This window comes from Apodemus sylvaticus, chromosome 6 (genome assembly GCF_947179515.1).
Source record: "Apodemus sylvaticus chromosome 6, mApoSyl1.1, whole genome shotgun sequence".
NCBI classification, from domain to species: domain Eukaryota; kingdom Metazoa; phylum Chordata; class Mammalia; order Rodentia; family Muridae; genus Apodemus; species Apodemus sylvaticus.
The window spans coordinates 67652560-67679946 of NC_067477.1; the positions used below are offsets into that span (position 1 = coordinate 67652560).

Here is a 27387-nt window from a genome sequence, read left to right on the forward strand (position 1 = left end):
AGAGACCGAGCTTAGGGGAGCTAAGGGCTGTAGGAAGGGAAATGAACTTTAGAGTCTAATAGAAAAAGGGTTTCTCAGGCTGAGTTAAATATTACATTCCAATGCAAGCAAAATTTAGTAATTTAGAATTTAAAAATTATACTCAGGTGTGGTGATATACACCTTTAATCCCACACTTCAGAGATCTTCAGAGGAAGATCTCCATGCATTATGTCCAGGCCAGCCTGTTCTATATAGTGAAACACTGTCTACATTTTAAAAATAATTAATTAATTGGAAAAATGAAAGCTGGATATGGTGGCACAAACCTTTACTCCAGCCCACCAGCACACAGGAGACATAGGGAGATGGAGCTCTGTGAGCTGGAGGTCAGCCAGGGAGACCTCAAAAATATTAAAAATTAAATTAAATTAATAAATTAAAAATTATAAATTATTGCTGACATGTTGAAAATGAGTAAAGGTTATTTACCTTAAGCAAAGGTTGTTTTGTTTTAAAGAGTTATATGATTGCTTAACCTCAAAGAGCAGCAACTTCATTGAAAAGATTCAAGATTTATTTCTTATCCCATATCTAATAAGCTAAATCAATGAAGTAATTACTTTCATGGAAGAAGAGAGATGTTTCCATTCATCTTTTATCACTGTTACAGGAGTTATACAGTCCATCTATGACAACACAATGATTTTGTTAAGATGACATCATAAACAGATCATCCTTCATTTTAAGTTATACCAGTTAATTCTTAAAAATGAATGTCAGAGTGCTGGAGAGATGGTTCACTGATAAAGAACATTTGTTCTTCCAGAGGATCTGGGCTCCATTCCCAGCATTCACAAGGTAGTTCACAACCACCCATAATTCCAATTCCAAGGGATCCATATTGTCTCTCCAATTCTGCCAAGGACCAGGTACACAAATGGAGCACATACATGTAAGCAGAACATTCAAGTACACAAAAAATAAAAAAAAATAGTTTTTTAATGACTCTAGTTGGGCACTGTGGTACACACCCTAGATCTTAGTGCTTGGGAAACAGGATATTGGAGATCTGCAAGTTCAAGGCCAGCTTGGTCTACAGGCCAATTCTAGGACAGGCAGGGCTGCATTTCAAAAAAGAAAAAAATCTAATTCCCCATACTGTGAGTCTTTTGTTTTCTTTTGTTTTGTTTTGTTCACTTCTTTTAGAGATAGTCTTTCTACATAGATCTGGCTAGGATTAAAGGCATATATATACCACCATGCCCAACCGTTGTGGTTCTTTTTAAACTAAAAAACAAACGTGGCATTTCCCAACACACTTTTCTATGTATTTTTTTCTTTCTAAAAAAATGTTATTTACATATTTTAAGGTAGTTGTCATGTATAGCTGACCTTGAGCGCTGCCAAGGATGACAGACTTCTCATCTGCCTCCCAAGAACAGATTACATGGTGCTAGAAACTGAACTCAGGGTTTCCCCATAGCCTAGTTACTCGAGCTACTAATTAAACAACATGCCCAGGTTACCTAAGTACTTTTAGCAGCACACTTTAAAAATATTTTTCTTTATACAAATCTAGTCTTCAGAAGCATCAAGAATTGCAGGCCAACCTAGGCTACTAGCAAGTTCCAAGCCAATCGCTTGTAGAGAGTCACTGTCTCTAAAAAATAATACAATTAAAAAGAAAAGCAGCAGCAGCAGCAGCACATGTTGGTGCAGTCTTTAATCCCAGCCCTTGAGAGGCAGCAGCTCTCAGATCGAGCTGAATTTGAGAACTATAAGGGCTATGTAGAGAGACATCATCTCAAAAACCAAAGGGGGTTGGTAGAAACCAGTTATTATATGACCCAGAAATTCTACTATAACATATTTATCCAAAAGAAACCAAGATATATATCAAAACAAAAACATGGTCAGTCACAACATAATTATTCAAAAGAGCTAAAAATAGAAACAATACAAATATTCCTCAACTAATGAATGGCTAAGTAAAATGTGGTGGAGTCATACACTGGGCTATTATTATTATAAAATAAATAAAAAGAAATAAAGTACAGAACATGCTACAACATGAATGAATCTTGAATACATTACACACTGGGGGAAGCATCAGTCACAAAAGACCAGATACTATCATTTCACTTATAAAATATCCGTAATAGGCATATCTACAGAAACAGTGTATAGACTAATAGTTGCTCAGAGCTTAGGAAAATGAAATAGGAAGTGACTACTAGTGGGTATGGTGTTTCACAGAATAATAGAAATGTTCTAAAATTGATTATGGTCATGGCTACGCAATGCTATATTGATCAAAAGCCTTCAAATTGTACATTCTAGGTAAACTGTGTGGTATAGGAATCATATTTCAAGCTGGGTGATGATTCAGTTGGTAAAATGGATCATGGTGAGGGAATAATTCCTGATCTGCCTCTAACTCCTACATGGTGAAATTACAGATATGTACCACCACACCTGGTAATGGCTATAATTATGTTTAAGATATATTTATTTTTATTTTATGTCCATAGGTTTTTGCCTACACACACACCCACTCACCTACCCCCCCCCCCCCCCCAACACACACACAGAGTGCATACTTACAAGTTTTGTTTTGTTTTTTGTTTTTCAAGACAGGGTTTCACTGTGTAGCCCTGACTATACTAGAGCTCACTCTGTAGACCAGGCTGGCATCAAAAGATCTACCTGCCTCTGCCTCCTAAGTGCTGGGATTAAGAACATGCACTACTTGTGGTGGTTTGAATAGGTAAGGACTCCATAGCCTCAGGTGTTTAACTGCTTGCCCTATTGGGAGTGGGACTATTAGGAGGTGTGGCCTTTTTGGAGGTGTGACTGTGGGTATAATCTTTGAGGTCTCATATATGCTCAAGCCACACGCAGTGACACTGCTGCCTTACAGATCGAGATGCAGAACTCTCAGCTCTAGCACCTAGCTGGCCTGCACCACTGCCATGCTTCCTGCCATGGTGATAATGGACTAAGCCTCTGAACCTATAAGCCAGCCCCAATTAAATGTTGTCCTTTATAAGAGGTGCCATGGTTCAGTGGTGGCGCACACCAGTCCCAATTAAATGTTGTCCTTTAGAAGAAGTGCCATGGTTCAGTGGTGGCACACGCCTGTAATCCCAGCACTTGGGAGGCAGAGGTAGGTGGATTTCTGAGTTCGAGGCCAGCCTGGTCTACAGAGTGAGTTCCAGGAAAGCCAGGGCTACACAGAGAAACCCTGTCTCGAGGAAAAAAAAAAAAGAGTTGCCATGGTTGTGGTGTCTCTTCACAGCAATGGAAACCCTAACTAAGACACCACCACTGCTCAGCATAGTATTTTTTACACCAAGATGAAAATTATTTTCTAACATGCTTCTTTGAAAGATAGAACTTATGCTAGTAGTATATAAACTAGGAGTTCAGCTATGTGTTGTACTCATTCATCTAGTCATTAAATACCTACAATATGTTTCATGAATTGTGCCAGCATAAAAACATTTTCATTCCTAATTAATTAATTAACATTAGATAAATACAGACAAATCTCTCTTGCTCATTTCATACCACCATAAATTCCTCATTTTGGTTTCTTTGAGACAAAATCTTACTATATAGACAAGGATGGCCTGGAACTTGGAATCCTCATGCCTCTCTCTTGAGTACAGGTATGTGCCTCCACACCTAACTAGGTTTTCGGATTTGGTTTTTTTTTTTTTTTTTTCCGAGACAGGGTTTCTCTGTATAGCCCTGGCTGTCTGGAACTCACTCTGTAGACCAGGCTGGCCTCGAACTCAGAAATCCGCCTGCCTCTGCCTCCCAGAGTGCTGGGATTACAGGCGTGTGCCACCGCCCCGGCAGCCTAACTAGGTTTTCAAGTTTAAAGTCTTAACATTAAAACTAACATTGTAAGCAGGCATGGTGGGACATGCTTTTAATCTGAGCATCTGTGTGTATCCAGTAGAGAGCAGAGGAACCTCAAATTACTCAGGAGCTACCCACTTGCTCACTGAGACTGGGTCTCTCACTGACCTGGCACTGGCCACGTAGGGTAAGCTGGCTGAAAGTCCCGCCGTTCTGCCTGTTTTTATATCTGCAGTGCTGAAATTTCACATATCTGCAACTAAAGACTGGCTATTTTAGGTGGGTTCCTGGGATATCCTAGGATATTCTCTGAGCTATCTCCCTGGCCCACCCTAGACAACTTCAATAAATCAAAATATTCTGATTGGGCATAAAGATTAATACAAGATCTTCATCATTCTTGATTCTTGGGTACATTTTAACCAAAAGATTTAAAATCTGAGAAAAAATTTGGACTTAGTACTTTACCAACTGAATTATCTTTCTAGCCCCCACTTCACAGTCTAATGGAAGAAAAGGTAGAGAAAACTTCTGTTAGGCTAGACATGGTAATGTATACCTGACTGAGGCAGAAGGATCATGAGCTTAAGGCCAACCCTGGCTATAGAACAAGGTTACATTAAAAGAAAAGGAACTGTTAGAACCTATCCCATCCTCAGGATTTTTCCTCACTTTTTCTTAATAAATCCATGTTTGCTCTGAAAATACAATTTTAAACGACTATTTGAGGTGCCTGGGGAAATGGTTCAATGTCTAAGAGTACCTGCTGTGCAAACATGAGGATCTGAATTTGACTCCCCAATATCCACTGTAAAAGCTGTGCAAGCATGTATCCCAGCACTGAGGTGTAGGTCCAAGGAACTCGCCGCCAACCAGCTAGCAAACTAGTGGGCTTTAGGGACAGTTAGAGGCCCAGTCTCAAGCATCACATGTTCTCTCTAAGGTGCACAGCTCCAAATCTTCAGATGAGTACACAGCCTAGAGTGAATGCAGAAATCAGGAGAGTGAAAAGGGGCCACTGGTGGTGTGAGGACACAATACAGAGGGATAGAGTGGGGTATAAACAATTTGATAGGGAGAGAGGAAAACAGGGCTCTGCATAGGAAATTAAGGCTCTAATTAGGAAGTAGAGAGGGAGAGAAATTCAGAACAGAAGGGTAAAACTAGGGAGTTTGAAAAGAAATTATTAGGAAGCATTGTATTAAAGAACTACTTATAACAAAACAAACAAAACTATAATATACTTAAGTCTGTATATAAATAAATCATACAGTTTAAATGAACTTAATCGGCGCCAACAATATTCCCTCCAAAAACCAATGACCATCTAACAAAACCTCCAACACCAACCATGAAAAGCCCCCTTTTAAGTTGTCAGGGCTGTTGAATAGGCTACTCTTATTGCCCTTGGTTGGCCTTCCCCACCAACAGAGGTGGAAGGCAAGTCCCGATTAATGAAGGCACCATGTTCTTTAGACATAGAGCCCAAAGGCCTCTCTCTGAGCTGGAACTGACCAGAAAGCCTACTCCCTGAAGAGTAGTTTTCTTGCTACCAGAAGGTACCATGAAAGGAAGCTTCAAAGAGGGAAGCCACCAGCAGTCCTACCAGGTAGGACAGCTATAAACCACAACAAGTGGCATGGCACAGTGACCCTAAGGGTGCAATAATGGCACAAACACCCTAGCAGTAACCAACAGCTTGTCAGCTGGCCTCAACTTTACCTAAGAAATTCCAGGCAACTAGGAGCAGGAGAAATGGTCTTCCTCATGAGAGCACACCAACTGATTATCTGATAGCAAATGGTCAGCCATTTCAAACCTACATACTAGTAATATATAGACTAAACAAGTATATTTATGTATTTAGGAATATATGTATAAATATACATGTATGTAACAACAATTATTGAAAAAGAGGCCATGAATTAAAAGCAAGTTAGGAGTATAAAAGAGGGCTTATTGGGAGGAAAGGGGGAAATGATGTAATTATATTATAATCTCAAAAAAAATTTTAAAAAACTTAGAAAAAAGATTTTACAATTAAAAAAAAAAAGACCCTGTCTCAAGAGGTTAAGCAGAGGGGTAGAAGAAGACATCCAACTTTCTCCTCTGGCACATACACAACATGCACAAACATATGTATACCTCCCTCCCTCCACAACACCATATCCAATAAGCAATAAGAATAGTAACTAAAAACAATCAAGAAGGTGGGATATAAACTATAGTGCACAGCTTAGCACTCAGAAGGAATAGACTCCTGGAGCTCTGTGACCCAGGACTAGCATGTTCTACATAGCAAGTCCCATGCTGGCCACCCCGGAAAGAAGGGATGAAAGAGAGAGGGAGGGAGGGAGGGAGATAAAAGAAGAAAGGGAAAAAAAACCTACAAGGAATCTTTTTTAAAGATACTCTTTGGCACCCAGCAGTGGTGGCAAATGCCTTTAATCCCAGCACTTGGGAGGCAGAGGCAGGAGAATGTATTTGAGTTTACAGGTCAGCCTGGTTTACAGAGCAAATTCTAGGACAGCCAAGGCCATGCAGAGAAACCTTGTCAAAGAAAGAAAGAAGGAAGGAAGGAAGGAAGGAAGGAAGGAAGGAAGGAAGGAAGGAAGGAAGGAAGGAAGGAAGGAAAGAAAGAAAGAAAGAAAGAAAGAAAGAAAGAAAGAAAGAAATAAATTAAGAAAAAAGGAAAGAAAGAAAACAGAAAAGAAATACAAGAAAGCAAAACAATACAAGATTCTTTTTGGCTGTCAGGCTAGTCATAAAAAGAATCTTTACACAAAATCTTGACAAGAGAAAGAAACAAAAACAAAAACCAATAAAAGTCCTTGGAAATAGTTGCTTTTGAAACTGGTAAGAGCATTGAGGGGGGCAGATGGAAAAGTGCGAGGAGGCACAAACTCAGGCAGGGCTACACTGGTTATAGTCAAAGCCTATCAGCTCAAAACTAAATCCTCAGTCAGAATCCCCAGGGACAATTATCACTGGGGAGGTGGGGGAGGGTGGGTAATAAAATGTTTTAGAGAACGAGTCATATCTAAAACTCTTGATTAGAAAAGCCGAGCGATGGTGGCACTCGCCTTTAATCCCAGCGCTTGGTAGGCAGAGGCAGGAGGATTTCTGAGTTCGAGGCCAGGCTGGTCCACAAAGTGAGTTCCAGGACAGCCAGGGCTACACAGAGAAACACTGTCTGGGGGGGGGGGGAGCAAAAGTAATCATTATAGAACCTAGTATCTTGTAAGCATTGCACTCAGCAATATCTCCCAAAGGTATGAAAACCTGTCCTCAACTTTTACAATATCTCAGGCAGAATATAGGTACTTTTTACTTGGAAAGTTGAGTCAGGAAGATTACTTGAAACTACGGCTTCAAGGCTGGCTAAGCTAACATAGTTATATCTTGTCTCAAAAAGGAAAACAAAAGATATATATATATATTTTCTCCAAATGGAGAAAAATCCAAGAGTTAGAAGTCTACAAAAGTTTACCAAGAAGTTTTACAGAGACAGGTTGCAAAGAGGGAACCAGCTAGCTACAAATGAAGACAGAATGAACCAGAGAATAAGGAGAAGGCAGAAGATGAGAACAGATTGCCAGTTAGTTTGAGGCAACGCAGAGCAATCAGGAGAGGCTGAAAGAGAAGCAAGACTGAATCAGCCAGTGTGGAGAGGAGTTTTGAGCCAGAACAGCTGAGCTGACCAGCCAACCAGAGACCAGAAAGGGGTGAACTTATTCAGCAGTAAATCTCCACGGCTGAAACCGTTCCAGGTTTAGATAAGATTGTACGGAGGCTAGAAACTTCCAGGATTAGGTCTAGGTTAGCAGACAGAGGTAGTAAGCATCACAGATGACAACCACTTCAGTTGGATAAAAGCTACTTTTACAAGTGTGCAAATAAGTGCTCCTTTTATTACACTACTTCGTTGTATATTTAAGGGATGGGGTACAGTTAACGATGTCCAGGCTTACCTCCAATTCCTGTGCTCAAGTAATCATTGCACTCAAGTATCTAGACTACAAAGCAGCTAACTAAGCACATGTGGCTTAGTTTTTTTTAAAAATTAAACAAACACATAACAACACTCAACAAATAAGGGTCAAAACTAAAAAAACACACTGCTTCTATCCATTTCCACACCACACCACATTTCCTAGTGGAAAATGGGAGATGGAAGCAGTATATTTACTGCAGAAAGTGCAGAACTCTCAAAATGAAGGCCAGAGAAAGTGCATGTAAATGGCCGGCATATGGGACCGGTGTATGGGTGCAACAGGTGGGTGGGGACTCTCACGGTGAGTCTACGGAAGATCCTGTATTCTACCAACATGGGGCAAAGGAAAGAGCAAATCAACCAAGACTAAGAGTATTCCACAAGACTGGTCATCTTTGCCTCCAAAAGCACAAGGGAAAAAAACCCTCTTTAAAAGAAAGAAACGTTACCATTCCAGTAGCAGGCACAGAGAGTTACAAGAGTATTCCTTGTGTCAATAGGCTTTATTTATTAAATCAGAAAATACTAAATCTGTCATATCAAAAAGCTGAGGTAAAGAGGTTTGAGGGAAATGTCTCTCTCTTCTGCACCATTCAGCTCTGTCAAAGGAACTATACTACTTTACTTAATTCTCTTCTATCCTTGTAAGCTTATTAGGAAATTGAGGCTAGCTTTCAAAAGCAAATGACTCAGACAAATCTCTTAAGGGGCACATTAACTGTCATCACTGTCCCACATCTCTTTTGGCCTAACTAGAGTCAGGCTATAATATATATTTATGGACGTTTTTCTGTACTGCTAGACTCTTCATGTTACCAGTAGTGTCCTTCATTCCTTTATCTTTTCAGCTTAAAAAGAAAACACAAAGAAAGAAATCCTCATAAACATTTTGTTCTAAGTGAAGACTGGTAACAGAAAAGCTGATTTAGAAAGTTTCAAAAAAAAAATACATTGTCAGTAGCGTTGACTGAGAAAAGAAAAAGTCCTTAGAACATCTTATCATGGTCGCTGAACTAAAAGTTCTTATTCGTTCTGCTACATAAAGAACGATAGGCTAACGAACATACTAATAAACACTAAAAGATAGGAAAATAAACCCTAGTATATGTCAAAAGGCTTTGGGGAAGTAGCTTTATCTACATTTATCTAAATTCTTGTTCAGTAATGTCTTCCATAAGCCAAACCTACAAATGCTTGCTTACTTAGCTCGTGTAAATCTGAAGACAAATTAAAAGGGTAACAGCGCATCGTTTAGTAAAACTTGCAGTGGAGGACAAGAGTTAAAGTGTCAGTGTACCTCACTGACGATCGGCGATCGTCAGCCTGTGATCGACCGGGGAAGACTTCCATAAAAGCAGCGCTCTGATCAGGGGTCTGGCTGCGCTGCCCCAGCGCAGAGCAAGGAAAACCCCCACACTTACCGCAAAAGGCACCACTAAAGCCGTGGCCCCACAGGGCCGGCGAGTCCTTGGCGAGGCCCCACGCCGCAGAAAGAAACCCAGGAACACTGGAAGCAGAAGGATAGGGACGACCCTGCAGCCCAACTTCCCAGCTACAGAAACTAGGTGCCCAGCGCCCCGCACAGGGAAGCCAACTCCCACCAGCTGGAATACCGACGACTGCCACCGAACCTTCCGCCCAATGAGGAGACGTCATCACTCGGCGTAGTTGAGCCCTTCGTGAAAATACACTTCCGCTTCCGGGGCACAATGCCCGGTTTCTAAGGCTCCCCTCTGCTAAGGGTTGAAGGGGTGTTTCTTTGCTTGAGCTGACCTTTGACCTTAGTGTTCTACCTGTACGTCACTGCGGCGGCAAGCTAGCAGCGAAACAAGTCACCCCCACCCCGGGTGCAATCTCGAGGAAAAGTCTTGACTTAAGGGAAAGCGACTCGGCGGAAGGGTGCAGGGGAACTCCGCGAGGGAGCGAGGATTAAGGATTTTGCAGCCGGGTGGGCGGAATCCCAGAGGGGCGGAGCTTAGCGTTTAGGCTTTCGTGACTGGACGATCTGAGAAGGGCGGGGTCGCGGCGGGCACATGTCTGGCTGCGCGTGCTCAGTGAGAAGCTGGTCCTGTCTTCTTGGCTGACTTCGCCATGGACTTTCGGTCCGCTCGGAGGGCTGTGCTTCAGCTGCTCAGAACTACGGCTCCCGCAGACGTCCCGGCACTACTTCACTGGATGAAGACTACCCGTAAGCAGTCGCGGCTAGAGCCCGGCGGTTGGCGGTTTGCGGTTGGCTGTTGGATTTAGTCTTTGGGTACCAGGGAGGGGCGGGGCTAGGCACCGGGTCGCCAGGCAGCTCTTGATGGCTGCACACCTAGTTATCTGAGTGTATTGTAGGATTGGATGCCTAAGAACCAATTTTAGGTGGTTTGCTGACTTTGGACAACCTTCTAGAACCTCTTTGTTCAGTTACTAGTACAGGCGGGTACTACTTGGAAAAGCTCTGTGCAAGAAAGGTTTTATTAGGCTGTGGAGTTACCCTCAAGGCAAAGAAAATGACATATACCTAGTACATTTACTTTATACATGGTAATATTTCAGGGGATTGGGAAGAAAAAAGACTTCTTATAAACTGTTAGTAGTAAATATGAAAAGTCATAAATTTAGAATCGAGGAAATAAAACTTTTCTTATCTAGCAAAGTAATGCCTCGTGAAAGCACTGTTTTATGTATATACTTTTCTCTTTTTGAGAACTATATTAATGTCTGCTATTCTGAAAAGCATTAATCCCCAAGATTACTTTCTTTCAGATCCTTTAAGTATTCTTATTTGATATATTTTTAATTTTTGAGGCAAGGTCTTATGTAGTCCTGCTAGACCTCAAATTAACAGAGGATGACTTAGAACTCTGGTCCTTCTTCGTCCGTCTCACCTGAGGTGATGCTGGAGATCATACTCAGGCCTGTGCTCTGCCTACTGAGCTACACACTCAACTCCAACTTCCAATTTTAGGTCTTCAACCTTTGAGCTGTTAGGAAAAATATTCTTGGTGTAGTTAGAGAATTGTTAAACGTTTTGAGAGATTAGAGATTATTTTGAGTGAGGCACCAAACTAAAGTTTGGCTTGAGGCATCTGATAACAAAGTGTATCTTGGAAATGTAGGAAACCATTGGTTATATACACATATATATACATATATACATATATATATACATATATATACACACACACACACACACACACACACGCACATATACCATGGTTATATACACATACAAGAAAAGTGTTTCAAGATAGGAATTTACAAAATAAGGGTTTTTTGTTCATTTTAATGTATATGAGCACACTCTAGCTGTCTTCAGACACACCAGAAGAGGGCATCAGATTCCATTACAGATGGTTGTGAGCCACCATGTGTTTGCTGGGATTTGAACTCAGGACCTCTGGAAGAACAGTCAGTGCTCTTAACAGCTGAGCCATCTCTCTAACACATGTTTTTTTTTTTTTTTCTTTTTTAAAGCCATGGTCTGACTATAAACATGTTGGCTTCTATCACTTCGTTAAGCGTAACTTACCTACTTGTTTACCTAACTTACCTAGTTGTTTATAATAGTACCAGCTTTCTTCTAGTTTTTCTCCATACCTTCAATATCAGGTCATTTATTCCAAAAGCATTATTGACTACTAAAATGAAGTATTGGAACTTGAGAGATGGCTTATCGGTTAAAGGTTCAGGCTCACAACAAAAAATGTATTATAGACTGGGGCAATAGTAAGGTGTAAAGGGGTCTCTGCCAACACCAGAGCCGGCAGAGTGTAATTATATTGAAACTCTTCTCAAAGTAATTGTCACTTCTTCCATGTAGATGGGTTCCAGAGGTAGGCTATATATGTTACCTTAAAGGCCTAAAGGAAATCTGGTGTGGTCTCAGTGATACAGATAGCACAGAGGTAGGTCATCTGGTCCTGCTAGTGGGAGCTTGGTATGTTCTCGTCCTACAGAGAGTGCCAGGATCACCTAGTCCAGTAGTCCTCAACCTTCGTAATGCTGCACCCTTTAATACAGTTTTTCATGTTGTGGAGACCCCCCCCATCCATAAAATTATTTTTCTTCCTGCTTCACAACTGTAATTTTACTAGTGATGAATCATAACATAAATATCTGATATGTGACCCCTGTGAAAGGGTCATCCAACCCCCATAGGGTCATGATCTACAGGTTGAAAGCTGCTGACCTAGGCTATTAACCAGCCCCAGTCCCAGCCATCTAGGCAGAAAATGTGTTATACAGCTTTTCCCTTAGAAAGACAACTTTGTGTGTTAAGCATTACTAGTTTCTCTAGTGCTGTCTGTGAGTGCAAGGACCTTTGTGCTCCCAACAGCAAAGTGCTTGGTACACAATCATGAAGACCAGAGTTCCACCTCTACTTCTCCTTGCCTCCATACTGCTGGGATTGCAGGTGTAATCCCACTGCTGCCTATGTTATATCCAGTGTATTAGTATAAAAAGTCAGACAGTGGTACACAGCACATATAACCTTAGCGCATAGAATCCCAACTCTGGTGAGGCAGACATACCGCTCCCTGGGGGGTCCCTTCTCAGCCAGCCTAGCCTAATTTGGTGATTTCAGATCCCAGTAAGAGACTCTGTCTTATAAACAAGATGGAGGCAGCTGAGGAGGAGGGACATAGGTTCTCCTCTGGTATCCGCATGTATGCATACATAAAACATACAAATATACTGTTGCCTTTCCTGGCACTTGCACAGTTACTAAAATAACTTCTCCCTTAGCCTCGTTGAATTATTTGTAATTCAAGTCCCCAGATTTGAAGCATCAATTGAGACTCCATTGTTCAAAATTGGATTGCCGTTAAAGTCTGTTCCAGATGTTAATTTAGTAAAAAAAAAAAAAGTAGTTCCAACATCACTGAGTAAAAAGTATATTTTTACTTTTACTTTTGAATTTTATTTTGTGTGTATTGGGGGTGGGAAGACCTTGCCACAGTGTGCATGTGAAAATCAGGACTACTTGGGGGAATTGGGTCTCTCCTTCTACACTACATTCCTGTATCAAAGTCACCTCGTTAGGCCGCATAGCAAGGGTCTTCACCTGAGCTGTCTCACTGGTAGCAATTTTTGCTTTTTAAAGATTTGTTTTTATTTATGTGTCTGTGTAAGTGAACTCCATGTGTGCAGGTGCCTCAGGGACTAGAAAAGGGTGTTGAACCTTTTGGAGGTAGAGGTGCAGGCCGTTGTGAGCCTCCTGGGGCAATGCCGAGTGAGAAGCAAGCTCAGATCCTCTGCAAGGGCAGCAGCAGCTGCAAGTGACCCCAAGCAGTAGGCCGTCTCTCCATCCCCCACCCCACCCTTCCACTCTGGAAGTTTGTGTAACTTATTAGAAAACAACTTGAGTTTCTGAAGAACATTTTTTGGTGGGTTGGTTGGTTGATTGGTTGGTTGTTTTTGATTTTTTTTGAGACAGGGTTTCTATGTGTAGTTCTGGCTGTCCTGGAACCCACTTGGTAGACCAGGCTAGCCTTGAACTCAGAGATCCACCTGCTTCTGCCTCCTGTGTGTTAGGATTAAAGACATTCACCACTACATCCAGCTCTGAAGAATGTTTATTAACGTGAATATTTTAAGAAATTAGTTCACTTAGCTTGAAGGAATGTTTTTTGTTTTTTTTAAATGAGGTTCCATTATATAGCCCACGTTAGCCTTGAATTGGAGATCCTCCAAGTTCTCTCTGCCTCCAAAGTACTGGGATTACAGATGCACCATCTGTACCTGCCTGTGTTACCAACCAAAACAAGAACTATATTAGTATACCTGTCTATTCTAGGAAGTGATAAATAACACACAATTTCAACGTTTACATTTTGATTACCTGTTCAAATTACATTTTAACATATGAGTGGTTTGTTGGTTTCAGCAGATCTCATTCAAGTAGCCTTGAATTCCATGAGCAGTTGAGGATGACCTTACACTTCTGGTGCCTCTGCTTCTACTTCCTGGCTGCTGGGATTTCAGGCCTTCTCCATCTATCTGCTCAGTGTATGTAGGGCTCAGAGTAGAACCCAGAACTTGATGCTTGCTATGCAGACAGTCTACCAATACAGTTACTTCTGGACCCATTTTCCAGCAAAAATGTCATGATTTCATTTTTCTTTATGGTTAAATAACATTCCATTGCATATATGTGCTACATTTTTTTTATCTGTTCATCTGTTGGTGGACAACTATATTGACTATTTCATAGGTGTTATGTGTTTTAGTTAGGAAATGTGGCATGTTTGTTTGGCACATTGTGTTCTAATACATTTGCGTGGTTTCTAACAGTTAAGTTTTCTTTGGTTTCTTTCATTGTACAACTTAGGTACAACATACTTTTTGTTAAATATATCTATTTTTTTTAGAGCTATTATAAATTGTAGGTTTTTAAAATATATGATGTTCTATTATTATCATTGTTGTTGTTGTTGTTGTTGTTGTTATTTTTTTATGTGTATGGGGGCTTTACCTGTATATTTGTCTCCAGTACCACATATGTGCCTGATGTCTGGGGAGACCAGAAGAGGGTTGCTGGTGGTTATAAGCTGCAGTGTGGGTGCTGGGAATCAATTCTGGGTCCTCTGGAAGAACAGCCAGTGCTCTAAACCACTGAGACATCTCTCCAGCCCAATCCTAGGGTTATGTTTTGTTTTTAGATTTGTTTGCTTTATGTTTATTAGTATTTTGCTTGCATTTATGTATGTGTACAATGTATATGCCTAGTGCCTGCAAAGGTGAGTAGAGGGTTTGGATCCCAGGAACTGGAGTGACATATGGCGTGAGCCACCATGTGAGTACTGGGAATGAATCCAGAGACTCTTCAAGTGCTCTGCCACTGCGCCATCTCTTCAGCCAATAAACTATGCTTTTAATTTCTGTGTGTACATCTAAAGGTTGATTGTTATTTTGTAACCTGTGACCTGTTGAAATGACTGGTTTTAGGAATTTTCCTGTAGACACCTTAGAACTTTCTACATGGATAATCACATCATGGATAAGCATGATTTTTTATTTTAGTGGTTTTATTTTTTTTGAGAATTTTGTTCAATATATTTTGATCATGTTTTTTTTCTTCCACCAACTACTCCCAGATCCTTTAACACTACTTCATATTCTTTCTTTCTATTAGAGAAAAACAAAACTCAAAACCAAACAAAAACTCTGGAGTGCTTTCTGAATTTTCCTCTGTAAGGCCATGGGCATGTATGATCTGTTCTTTCCCCAACCTCTTCTTTTTTTTCCTTTTACCCAAACTGTATAAGTGTGTCCTTTCTTCCTATGTATGCTAACTAGTCCTGCTGTCTTTACTGCATTGGGTGAGGATATGAAGAGTGGGTTCCTTTCCCTTGGCCCAGTCTTCCGTTGTTAAGTAGAATGGTAGTTGTAGAGGTTTCTCTGGAGGAACCTGGCTGATCCTTTCTTATCAGTTTACTCAGTCCTTTCTACGAGAGCCAAAGACACTTCTGGATCCTCTTGGGTTGCTAAGCTGCCTTTACTGATGAGAGAAGGCAAACCCAGCTTGTCACTTTTTCTGCTACTGGGCAGATCAGGCAATGCCCGTGCATTGAGGACCTGAGACAGTGGCTCCTCCCGTGGTGCTAACTGTGCCACACTGCCCTGTGTGCAATGGAGGTGGAGCTCTCTGTGGTCTCTGCTCTTCTGTTTTCTCTGTCTCTGGCCACAGACAGCTTTTCTTCAGTTTATGCTTTCGTTCTGTTTTCTGTGTGTGCTTAATAGTGCTTGTGGTTTGCAACTTCTAGTACTCTGTATAGTCTATAGTAAAGACTTTAAAACAGTTTACCAGAGCGTACTTCCTCAGATTCTCTGGTAACTAAACATTGCACTTTTTTTCCAGTTTTCTGAGCTCTTTTGTGATACCTGTTGGATTGTTTATAGGGCGTTTAGTTGTGTTTAGAAGAGAGCGAGGGAAAGTGTTCATCTTGTCTGGGACCAGGAGTCTTTTTAATGATAGGACTGCATAAGAAGTATCATACAACCTGGTACTTACTTGTGCACTATATGCATTAAAGGTAGAGACTTGGGTGAACAAGAGGGGTGATAGGTCATAAGGTCAAAAGAAGCCGTGTGCTTCAGAATAGCATGGGAAACAACTGAGGTCCATCTAGAGCAAAAATATTAGGAAATACTGAGATTAGAAAATGAGAAGTTGACCTCACACCTCATAGAATGACTGTTATCAAAAATGACAAAAATGATATGGTGGCAAATGTGAAGGAAAAGCTATTGTTGTATATTGTTGATAGAACATTTTGCAAAGTGGTATAGGGGAGCCCTCAAAACACTAAAAATAGAACTAGCATAGTTACCAATTCCAGTTATGTACATACACATACACACACATACACATATACATACACACACACACACACACACACACACATATCCAAATGAATTAAAGTTGGTGTACCAGATCTTTATGTGCCCCTGCTTATTACAGCATTATAGCATTATTCACAGTGTATACAACATGCAAACAGTGGCCATCAACCAATGAATGAAGTTTCAAGACATTTTATCTGTACACAGTAGACTATTGCTCAGCCTTTGTTAGTTGCTTGCTTTAGCACTGGCATTGACCTAGGGTCTCCCACATGCTAAGCACCAGTCTTCCACTAGACTAAGCTGTAGCCTTTAAAAAGAAGAAAATTCTATTACTTGAAACAACTTAAATGTAGAGTATTGTGTTATGTGAAATAAGCCAGTCACAGAAAGATAGATGCTAGATTATCACACTGTGGTAGTTACTTTTCTCATCCCTATGGCCCAGCTAACCTCACAAGAGGTCACTTAACTAGTTATATTTCCACACCCAGGAAGTGAGACCAGGGTCTTAACTAGGGGCTTTATCCCTCTAGTCCTTTCCCTGCAGTCCTCTCTCTCCTCTAGCTAGGTCCTTTGTCCACCGAGTTCCACAACATCCCCAAACAGGGCAACGAACTGAAGCTCAGGTGCTCAAACACATCCGAGGGCTAGCACCCGCATGGAGAGTAGGAAATTGCTAGACTTGGAGAATGTAGGACGGGCCACCACACATACATAGGAGAGGGAATGGAGTGAAGAGGGGGATACTGATCATTGGATACAAAGTTGGGAGAGGAGTGGGAGTTTCAGGACAAGGTTTCCCTGTGTAGCCTTGGCTAGAACATGCTCTGTAGACCAGGCTGGCCTTGAATTTACAGAGCTTGCCTGCCTTTCCTGCTGAGTGCTGAGATGAAAAGGCGTCAGCCACCATCACACAGCAAAAAGCAGATTTTTAACTGGACTGATACGGTTCTTCTGTGAACTATACATGTATTCCAGAAAATGTAAAATGGTTGTTAGTTTAGGATTAAATTGAAAAAAAAAATTAGGACAATTAGACTCTGGTGTCAAGGGCTTTAAAAGTGAAGAGTGAAGTCTGATACATTGAGAAATAGGAGACCATTTAAAACTTGTAGGGCCGGGGAGTGAAAGATTAAAGCAGATAGATGGGTTTATAGCCATCAGAAAGGGGTACGTTACACTGTGGAACTCGGGTGCCCTGTGAGGTGTTCACCACTGTGAGTTCCTTAAAGTGACAAGAAGAGAACAATGTTAGGGCTGCATACTGCAGAGGGCAGGTAGGGTTCTTAAATTCTTACAGGTAATACGTGTGTGCACACTCATGTGCTCAGTACAGCGTGCATGTGGAGGTGGCTTTGTCAGTGCTTCTCTCCTCCCACCTTTGTGTGGGTGCTGGTAACCTATCTTGCTCAGGCCTGTGACTGACACTAGTGCCTATTCCCATCAGAGCATCAGTTTCAGCACCCCCCAGAGTGGGGTTGGCTTCTTAGGCTATCAGCCCTGGGTGTTTATTTCCCGAATATTTATTTAAATGTAAGCAGAACTTCTAAAGGATTGGTGCTGCCCTGTGGAGAAACTCCTCCTTTCTTCTCTCTTCCTGCCTGCTTCTGTATCATTTGAGAAAATCTTAACTGTCCTTAGGCAGTCAATTAACACCTCTTTAATCTTTTTCCAAAAGGTTCAAGTTTCCAAAGAATTGTTACTACACCTCCTGAAATAGCTGTCACAAAGGTTAAAAGATGTTCAGTTGAAGTAGTAATTGAATAAATGCAAATTAAAGCAACCCCGTTTGTTTTTATGATTTCTCCAATGCTGAGGCAGTTTGATGAAACACATATGCTTTTGTTGTCCTGAGCTAGGGTCTTACTGTTTGTTCCAGGCTCTTATTCCTGCCCTGGCCTCTACCAGTAGGAAGGGAGGGTAGAAGGAAGACTGCTGGGATTAAAGGCAGGATTAAATGCCACCCCTCCGCACCGAAGACGACCCATTCTTACTCATCTATCAGAGCAATTTAGTATAATCATCCAGAAAATTGGAAAGTACATTGCAGAACCCTTCATGTTTTAGTAAAGGAGTAAGGAGGCAGTCAGAGTTGAAGGATTCCATGCGTGCATTTCTACCACAGAAGTACACACACACACACGCACACACACACACACATGAACAATTAAGTTAAATGTAATTTAACATCTTTTTAAGATGGACACCATGGTGCATTTCCTTAAATCCTAGCATTCAGAAGACAGAGGTAGGCAGATGTCTCTGAGTTCAAGGTCAGCCTGTTCTACATCATAACTTTCAGACCAGCTAGAGCTACATGTGAGACCCTTTCTTAAAATAATAATTTTTTTAAAGGATAATGTTTCAGCAGCAGATTTTTTTCTCAACAGTTTGATTATATTGCCCAAGGCCAGCCATAAACTCCTGGGTTCAGGAAATCCTCTGCAATAGCTAGAATCACAGCTATGTGTCACCAAGCCTAGCTTCAACAAATTTAGTTTCTTAGAGTAAATATCTAATATTAAAGTGAATTCAAAGGCCAGAGAGATGACTCAGTAGTTAAAGGGTCTGTCACCACGACACCCCCCTCCCGCCCCGAGTTCTGTCCCTGAGATCCACATGGTAAGAGCGTGCTGGCCTCCACAGCTTGTCCTCTGACATCCACAGGCAGTGTGGCCTGTGCACGTGAGGAGATAAGTATGTGATAAATGTTTTAAAGTGACTTCCATTTTTATAGACTTCCTTAGTACATCTGATATTTTCATAGCCATTACTAGGGAAAAATGATTTATTAGCTAACCATTTCTAAGTTATGTCTCAATCATTATAGATAATTAAATTAATTTTACCCATCTTGGCTACAGATTTTCTTTTGAAGCCTGAAAGTTTCTAATAATTGTGAATCTGGGACAAAAGAAACACCTGGAACAGAAAAAGAACATTTAGGATAACACATATGAAATGATAGCTCGTCAAAATGGTCAAATTGTGCACGTTTTCATTTCAGTCATGAAATTAGTAAATTTTTAAATTACTTTGAGATATGTATGTGGCGAGGAGCATATGTGCTTGTGAGTCCAGGCACGGGAGGAAGCTCAGGCTTGGAGTGGAGGGATAGGTTTGGGTGTGGGAACTGAACTTAAGAGAACCGGCTATGCTCTTAACCACTGAGCCATCTTTCAGCCCCTTACAATGCTTTTAAAGTATAATTTTAGAAAACGAACTTAATAAACATCATTGATCCTCAACTGTAAATGACTTCTTGAGTGATGGGTTTACCTGATTACAATTCTGACAATATTTTTATTAAAATTATTAATATGTGTGTATGTCTGAATGTGTGTGGGCATGTATATAGAGATCAAAATACAACCTGTTCACTCATATAAAATAAATAATTTAAAAAAAAAACAAAAAACAAAATACAACCTGTAGGAGTCAAACTGGGGATCAAACCCAGGTCATGGGGCTTGCACCAGGTACCATTAGTCGCTGAGCCAACCTCCCAACCCCCTAAGGCAATGTTCTAAATAGTCCATTTATGTTCTCATTTAACTCCCCAAACAGTCTTTTGATGTGGGATGGTTATTTCCACTTTATAGATAAAGGCAACTTGGACTCAGAGAGGAGTAACTCATCCAAATAAGTTGGTGGCTCAAGATTCAGATTCAAGAGTCTAACTCAAAATCCACTCTTCGATTTCTGCTCAGAGTCTCTAGAGATAGCATTCTAAAGAGCAGAGGTGAAGCCAGATGAGAAAAAGGTTGGCTGTTTAGTATGTAAGCTCCCACTAGAAACAGCACAAAGCAGTCTGCAGTTACTGGAGAAATCCCGTCTACCTTAGAATGCAGTCAAGTCAGAGCTCTCAGGGTTTGTTACTTTTTTTTTTTTTTTAATATTTGTACCATGTATAAGGTTCTTAGATGTAAATGACTATATTTGAAAACTTGCACAATCTAGTATACCTTGAATGCTCATCCAGTAAATATATAGCATTAAAGATAATGATACCATTCAAGCTGAAGAGAAAAACCCGATTGAGTGTTCCAGAGAGGCAGATCCTGCCTTAGCTGAACCAAGAAATCCTTCCCTGAATGTGCTCAACCCAAGCGGCTGTGTATCGGTTATCAAGACACGGCATTCTGCCACTTGGTAAAAGAGGCATAGAACAGCTTCCTAAGATCCTCCGATTTTAGAAGGTAAACTCATATCAATACATTGTTTTGTTAACAAGACTGTAACAAAATTTAAAGAAATTGGGCCTTAGGATATTTTCATTTAATATAATGAGATTTTGGTTTTCTTTAAGAGTCATGGTTTAAGTAAATTAAATTTGAGTCATACAAGTTCTCACAGACTTTTATCTGTAAGAACAACTAAGCAGATTCTAGATATTAATTAACACCTTGGGAAAATGTAATTAGATTTTAGGAATCTGGTAGGGAAAGGCCATGTTGGGGGGAAGACAATGTCAGTTCTCGCATCCCACTTAAAACGGTGAGTTTGGGAACTCTGTTTTGTTTCGTTATAAGGTATAGTTGGCCTCCTAGAACTTATGAATCATTAATTAGGATATTAAACTAGATGTATAAGGAAAAGGCCTTCGCATATCAGCTCAGAGCCAAGTAGTCTATATCCATGTTAATGAATTCTGCTTGCTCAAGTTATGCAAACAAAGAACATTCCTGTGCAGAGAGACAGACTCTGTGGCAAGGAAGAACTCCTTCCTTATGAGCATTAGCCACAGTATTCATGCTGCTACCGGCCTTCTATATAGCATCTGAGATTAAACTAAACTTAAGATTTGGTGTCCTAAATGTGGTCTAGCTTTCTCTCCTTTGTGTTGGTGCTGTAGCAGTGAACTGGCTCACTATATGAAAGAACTTTGCAAGCTATGAAACATCTCATTTGTAATTATAACATGAAAATGTCATTCTAAACAAATAAAAAGTATACTGTTTTTTTGTTTTTTGTTTTTTTGTTTGTTTTTTTTTTTTTTTTTTTTGGTTTTTGTCGAGACAGGGTTTCTCTGTGTAGTCCTGGCTGTCCTGGAACTCACTCTGTAGACCAGGCTGACCTCGAACTCAGAAATCCGCCTGCCTCTGCCTCTGCCTCCCAGAGTTCTTTGATTACAGGCGTGCGCCACCACCGCCCTGCAAAGTATCCTGTTTAAGGAAGTCTTGTAGGGTAGTGGTGGTGCATGCCCTTAATCCCAGTACTTGGGAGGCAGAGGCAGGTGGATCTCTGTGACTTCAGCTAGCCTGCTCTGCAGAGCAAGTTTCAGGACAGCCAGGGCTACACAAGAGAATCCTGGTCTCAAAAACCAACAAACAAAAAGAAGAGAGCCCAGCACTCTTGATCCCAGCACTCGGGAGGCAGAGGCAGATAGTTTGAGACCAGATCTACATATTTCATTTGAAGTAAGCGAAGAGTAAATAGACATACGTTGTCACAAAAAAAGGCAGAAGCCAGAGGCCACCAAGGTACCTTGATGGGTAATCTGACGACCTGAGTTTGCTCCCAGGATCCCACATAGAGCAAGAAGAACCAACTCCTAAAAACTGCCCTCAGACCACTGCCCACAAAATAAGTATTTCCAAAAACTGTTGTTCAAAAAAGGAAGCCAGGTATGGAGGTATACATCTGTAATCCTATCATTTGAGAGGTTGGGGCAGCAGAAACAAGAGTTCAAGGCCCAGTCTGGGCAATATGAGACCTTGACTCAAAAAAAAAAAAATAGGTAAAGGAAACTGGACATGGTAGCACGTGTCTTTAATCCTAGCTCTTAGAAGGCTGAGGCAGGTGGATCTCTGAGTTCAAGGCCAGCCTAGTATACAGGGTAAGACCCTGTCTTAAAAAAAGAAAAGAAAAAGAAAGGACATAATTGTGTGCTATTGCAAAATAAAATGGCTCTAGATAATAATACTAATGACATACATTTTTTAAAAGGTAGAATAAAAGATTTTGAATATATTCACCATAAGGAAATGTCAAATGTATAAGAGATATTTCTGGCCTGATTTAAATATTGAATAATATAAATATGAATCAGAATATCTCATTACTTTGCATATTATACAGTTTTATTTATACATTAATTTTTATTGTTTTTACAAAGTAGTCATAGTGTTGGGGAGATCACTCAGTGGGTGGAGTGCTTGCTGTGCAGGCCTGAGTACCAGTTTGAATCACTGGCACCCACTAAGAAGCTGGCCATGGCAGCAAGTGCCTGTGATTACAGTACTGGGGACGCGGAGAGGAAGGAGGCCTGGGGCTTACTGTTGGCTAGTCTAACTGAGTGGACAAGCTCCAGATTCAGTGAGAGACCATCAAAACTCAAGGTAGAGAGTGAGTAAGAAAGACACTTAACATGGACGTCTGGCCTCCAGCGCAGGTGCACACACATGTGCACACAATACACACAAAAGGAAAAAATCATGATCTTAAAAATAACAGAAGTTTTGGAGGATGCAGAAATGGAAGAAATGGGGTGATATTCCCTTCAAGATGGCATTGATTTGTTTCTAGAACTATTTATCTTTCTCTCCCTTCCTGTTGTAATGCTAGAGATCAAAAATAGGGCTTTGCATTCTCTAAGCATATGTTCAGTCACTCAGCTTTGCCCTTAACCCACACAGCAGTTTCTTCAAGCACAGCAGTCTTCCAACCTCAGCCTTCCTGAGAACTAAGATCACAGGACTGTGGACCACAATGTCTGGCTTCATATCTCTTTTAAAACAGTAAGGAAGACAATATCCTGTGTTCCTTATGCCCTGGCAAGGACCCATAATTATAATAGTCTTTTCAGAGGAAGGTAAACTACTTTGTTTTCTAATCTACCATTTTATTTATAGTTTTCCCCAGTCTACATTTGGCATCCTAGAGTGAAGCTGATCTGTAAGACTGCTTTATTTCCAGAGTTATATTCTATTTTAGAGTATTTATGAACTGCTTACAGTTCAGTTTAACCCATAGAAAGTGGAAACTACAGAAAAATGAATTCCATTTTGTACCCTTACCTAGATTGGCCTACTATTAGTCTCTTACCATATCTTTGCCGTCTTTGTTTCTACCCTTCTACCTGACCATTTTAAGATTTATTCTTTCATTCATTTATTTATTTTATGTATGTAACTACACTTGTCACTGTCTTCAGTCACAGCAGAAGAGGGCATTGGATCCTGTTACAGATGGTTACGAGTCACCATGTGTTTGCTGGGAATTGAACTGAGAACCTTTGGGAGGGCAGTCAGTGCTCTTAACTGCTGAGCCACCTCTCCAGCTGTGGTCACAGCCTTTTTAAATGTACTATTTGATGCCTGGAGAGATGGCTCAGTCCCCAAGACCCACATGTTGTTGGCTTACAACCAAACTCCAGTTCCAAGGGATTTGATGTCTTTTGACTTCCTTAGAAACATACACGGGGTTCACACATACATATATACATATATACAGGCAAAACACTAATATACATATAATTAATAATAATTTTAAAGAAATATACTATTTTAGCCAGACATTATAATTCATACCTGGAATTACAATGCTCTAGGAGCCTGAAGCAGGAGGATTGCTTTGAGTTCAAGGCCTATCTGGACCTCAGAGTAGACCTTATATCTAAACAAATAATATGTATGTATATTAATTCTTCATCTTTTGCTATAGTGAATCAGAGCCAAATGAGTTCAAGTAGATTAGGTAGTTGGTGAGAATGTTACTCTTGTTTATTTGGTTTATGTTTTGAGACTGGGTCATATGTAGCCCAGGGCAGCCTCAGAGTCACCACATAGCCAGTAATACTATTAAGGTATGATTTTCCTGCCTCTTGGAGTTACAGGCACAAGATGCCCCATCTTGCTTACGAATTGCTGAAAACAAATTGATCCCAGTACAAGCAGACAAGCCCTCCACCACCTGGGCCACAGCATCCCGGCCTGATTACCTTCACAGCTTGAATGCATTTTACTGGGGTCAAGAGGTTCAGGTTGAGTCTGTCTGTCTTCTGAGCCATCCTTAAACAGTAAGAGTCACATGATCAAAGATGAAATAGTTTATTATTTATTAGTGAGTTTAATACTCTGAAAACTAAATGAATACTATTCATTAATAAAAAGAAAGCAGTTTTTTCCTGAATCTCTTTGCTTTTATTTGATAAGCAGTTTGTAAAAGAAAAAAATTAATTTTACTTTTAAATGTCTGTTTTGTGTGTGTATGTGTGTGTGTGTGTGTGTGTGTGTACAGCTCTATAGCACATGTGTAGAGATCAGAGGACAGTCTGTGGGAGTTATCCCCTCCTACCCTGTGAGTTCCAGGGATTGAACTGAGGTCATCATGCTTTTTAAGAAGTGTTTTTACCCACTGAGCCATCCTGACAGCCTGAAAAATTCCCCATTTTAGATGGACCTTGGGCTAGTGCTGCCCTGTCAGTGTTCAGAAGGCTTCTCTGATGGAATATGGACCATTGTCCGTAATCACTTAGTCCTGGAGTGACGGTAGTGATAGGACGTGGTTCTTCTTCCTTTTTACTCTTTTTTTATTTTTATTTTATGTACATTGGTATTCTGCCTGCATGTATGTCTGTGTGAGGGTGTCAGATCCCCTGGATCTGGAATTACAGACAGTCGTGTGCTGCTTTGTGGATGCTGGGAATCGAACCTAGGTCCTTTGGTTAAGGACAGACCTCTTAACCACTGAGGTATCTCTTCAGTCCCCTCCTTTTTACTCTGTTTCAGGGGATTTTGATGAATTTACTCAAGATAACAATGACATTATGTTGAAGAACATAGCTGATGACCTTCGGAACTGTTTGCCTGTAGAAGCTGTGCTCTGCTCGGAACATCTAGCCCTTCAAAAAGTATGTTGAACCAAATTTATTTCTTTTTGTCCAGGTCTAGATAATCTGTTTTTCTCCAACCCCACACATTGTAGTCTCCTTAATTGTACATTTGGCTTTAAGCAATTTTTCATTTACTGTTCCATCATGTACTCCTTTCTTTTGAAGCTTTAACCCTTGGCTTCCCTGGTATTATTTACTCAGGGAATGCTCTGTAGACAGTCTCGTTTATCAGCATATTAAAAAAATTAAGTGTTGCCGGGCGGTGGTGGCTCACGCCTTTAATCCCAGCACTTGGGAGGCAGAGGCAGGCGGATTTCTGAGTTCCAGAACAGCCTGGTCTACAAAGTGAATTCCAGGACAACCAGGGCTACACAGAGAAACCCTGTCTCGAAAAAGCCAAAAAAAAAAAAAAAAAAAAAAAAAAAAAAATGTAAGTGTTAACAGGCTGGCCTTTTCCCTTTATAAACATCTGAGCCAAGGAATTAAATACTGTTTCAGGTTTGGGTTTTGTTGTTGTTGTTTCTTGTTAGGTTGGTTGGTGGAGTATCATTTGTTTATTTGGTGAGTTAATCAGGTTTTATTGCTCAGGTCATGCTCTGTAGAACTGGCCTCCAAATTGAGGTCTCCGCCTCCCAAGTGTTACAGGTATGGAAGACCACACCAGCCTAAAGCCAGAACATTTCAGTAGTTTATGGACATTGTGAACTAAATCTAGCAAGTTTTAGAATAATGCTGGTCTTCAGAAGAATAATGGATCTCAGAAGAACAAAGTAAGCCAGGCAGTGGTGGCGTGCGCCTTTAATCCCAGAACTCAGGAGGCAGAGACAGATGGATCTTTAAGTTTGAGGCCAGCCTGGTCTGCAGAGCAAATTCCAGAAAAACCAGGGTTGCACAGAGAAACCTAGTATCAGTGGAATAAAGAACAGCAAGCGGAAGGTAGTGTTAAAACTGAGGTTTCAGAGTACAGTTTGGGGTGTTGTTGGTACTGGATTTGTAATACAGTTGGAGTGATATTGATGTTTGTATCAATACCATGCTGTAATATAATTTGTTAAATAAGGAAAAGCATTTATTAATAATAATATAGGATTTAAAAATACTTAGGAAATTATTCAAGAAGAAAATAAAAAGCATTGTAATTCAAACACTTAGGTGGTTAAGGCAAGATTGTTGGAAGGCAGCTACATTGGTTTTAGCATATTTTATATATTAAATATTTAATGTATATATATATACATATACACATATATATAACACGTATAACAGGTTTGTTTGTTTGTTTATTGAGTCTATGTTTCTCTGTATAGCCCTAGCTGTTCTGGACTTCTCTCTGTAGACAGGCTGGCCTTGAACTCAGATCCTTCTGCCTCCTGAGTGCTGTGATTTAAGGCATGTGCTACTACTGTCTGACTTATTTGTTTTTGAGACAGTTTCACTATAGCCTTGGCTGGCCTAGAACTTGCTGGGTAGACCAGGCTACCTTCAAAATCTGCCTGTGTTTGTCCCCAAGTACTGTGACCAAGGCATGTACCACCATGCCCAGCCTGTTCTGTTTTTTGATAACAGGCTGTATGTATCCCAGGCTGGTCATTGAATTTACTATATTGCTTAAGCTTGCCTCAAATTCAGACATTTCTGCTTCAGTCTTCCAAATGCTAATATTACATGGAAAGTACCATGCTCACATATATGTACTTGAAGTTTTAATAATAGTTTAGCAATTTGAAAACTTGGCTTTCTGAATAAATATGTCTTGTCTGGAATTTTGATAGTAATTGATATGTAAGACTCAGAAATCTTAGCCATGTTTTGTGTCTTTCCAGATTAAAGACAGAATTATCAGTGTCTCCATTAAAAAAAAGGAGGAAGGGGAGAAGAGGAGGAGTAAACAGGATTGAATCAGCACCAATGTCTTTCCGTGCCTGTTCTCAGAGTAGCATAGCAGCCACTGCTGTTTTGCCTTATTTAGCAATAAAAGAAGCTTCTTTGAACTTTGATTCCTTTGATGTGTCTTTCCAGATACGACAACAGCCAGAACCCACAGTTCACGTTGATGCATTCCTTTATGATGAAGACTTTATTGATACATTATGTGAGGAAGGAAAAATGAGCAGAAACTACTGTACGGTGTGTGGCTCACACCAAACAGCGCCTTTGGGTAGGCATCCAAGTCTGCAGAGCTGTTACCTTTATTTTACCTGTCTTTAGTGTATAAATTTGTAAGCAGACATTTTTTTAGGATAAAAGCTAACCTCTACAATAGCCATTACCAAAGCTAAAAGTAGGGAAACCACATAGAAATATTTTCTAAGGGTCAGGAAGATGATTCAGTAAGCAAAAGGCTTGTTGTCAAACCTTCTGACCGGAGTTC

At 40.5% G+C, this 27387-nt stretch overlaps 2 protein-coding genes across 7 annotated transcripts in view; one reads left to right on the forward strand and one right to left on the reverse strand.

Annotated features, from left to right (window-relative positions):
* LOC127687323 (signal recognition particle 54 kDa protein) overlaps nt 1-27387 on the reverse strand; it is a 157032-nt gene that overhangs the window by 46555 nt on the left and 83090 nt on the right. Inside the window, exons 1-2 of one of the 6 annotated variants that reach the window (XM_052185835.1) lie at nt 9265-9510; nt 4613-4827 (exon numbers count right to left, since the gene is read on the reverse strand). The exons of 4 other annotated variants lie outside the window; for them this stretch is intronic. The gene's annotated coding sequence lies outside the window, so the exon portion shown is untranslated. Of the gene's footprint in view, nt 1-4612; nt 4828-9264; nt 9511-27387 lie in introns of those variants that run through there. One more of the 6 variants, XM_052185832.1, reaches the window with a different exon arrangement.
* The window catches only part of LOC127687328 (uncharacterized), a 33847-nt gene continuing 16062 nt past the window's right edge, over nt 9603-27387 (forward strand). Inside the window, exons 1-3 of the mRNA XM_052185846.1 lie at nt 9603-10031; nt 24913-25034; nt 27036-27174. Coding sequence (XP_052041806.1) covers nt 9935-10031; nt 24913-25034; nt 27036-27174 — 358 coding nt within the window. The 5' untranslated portion in view covers nt 9603-9934. The remainder of the gene's footprint in view (nt 10032-24912; nt 25035-27035; nt 27175-27387) is intronic.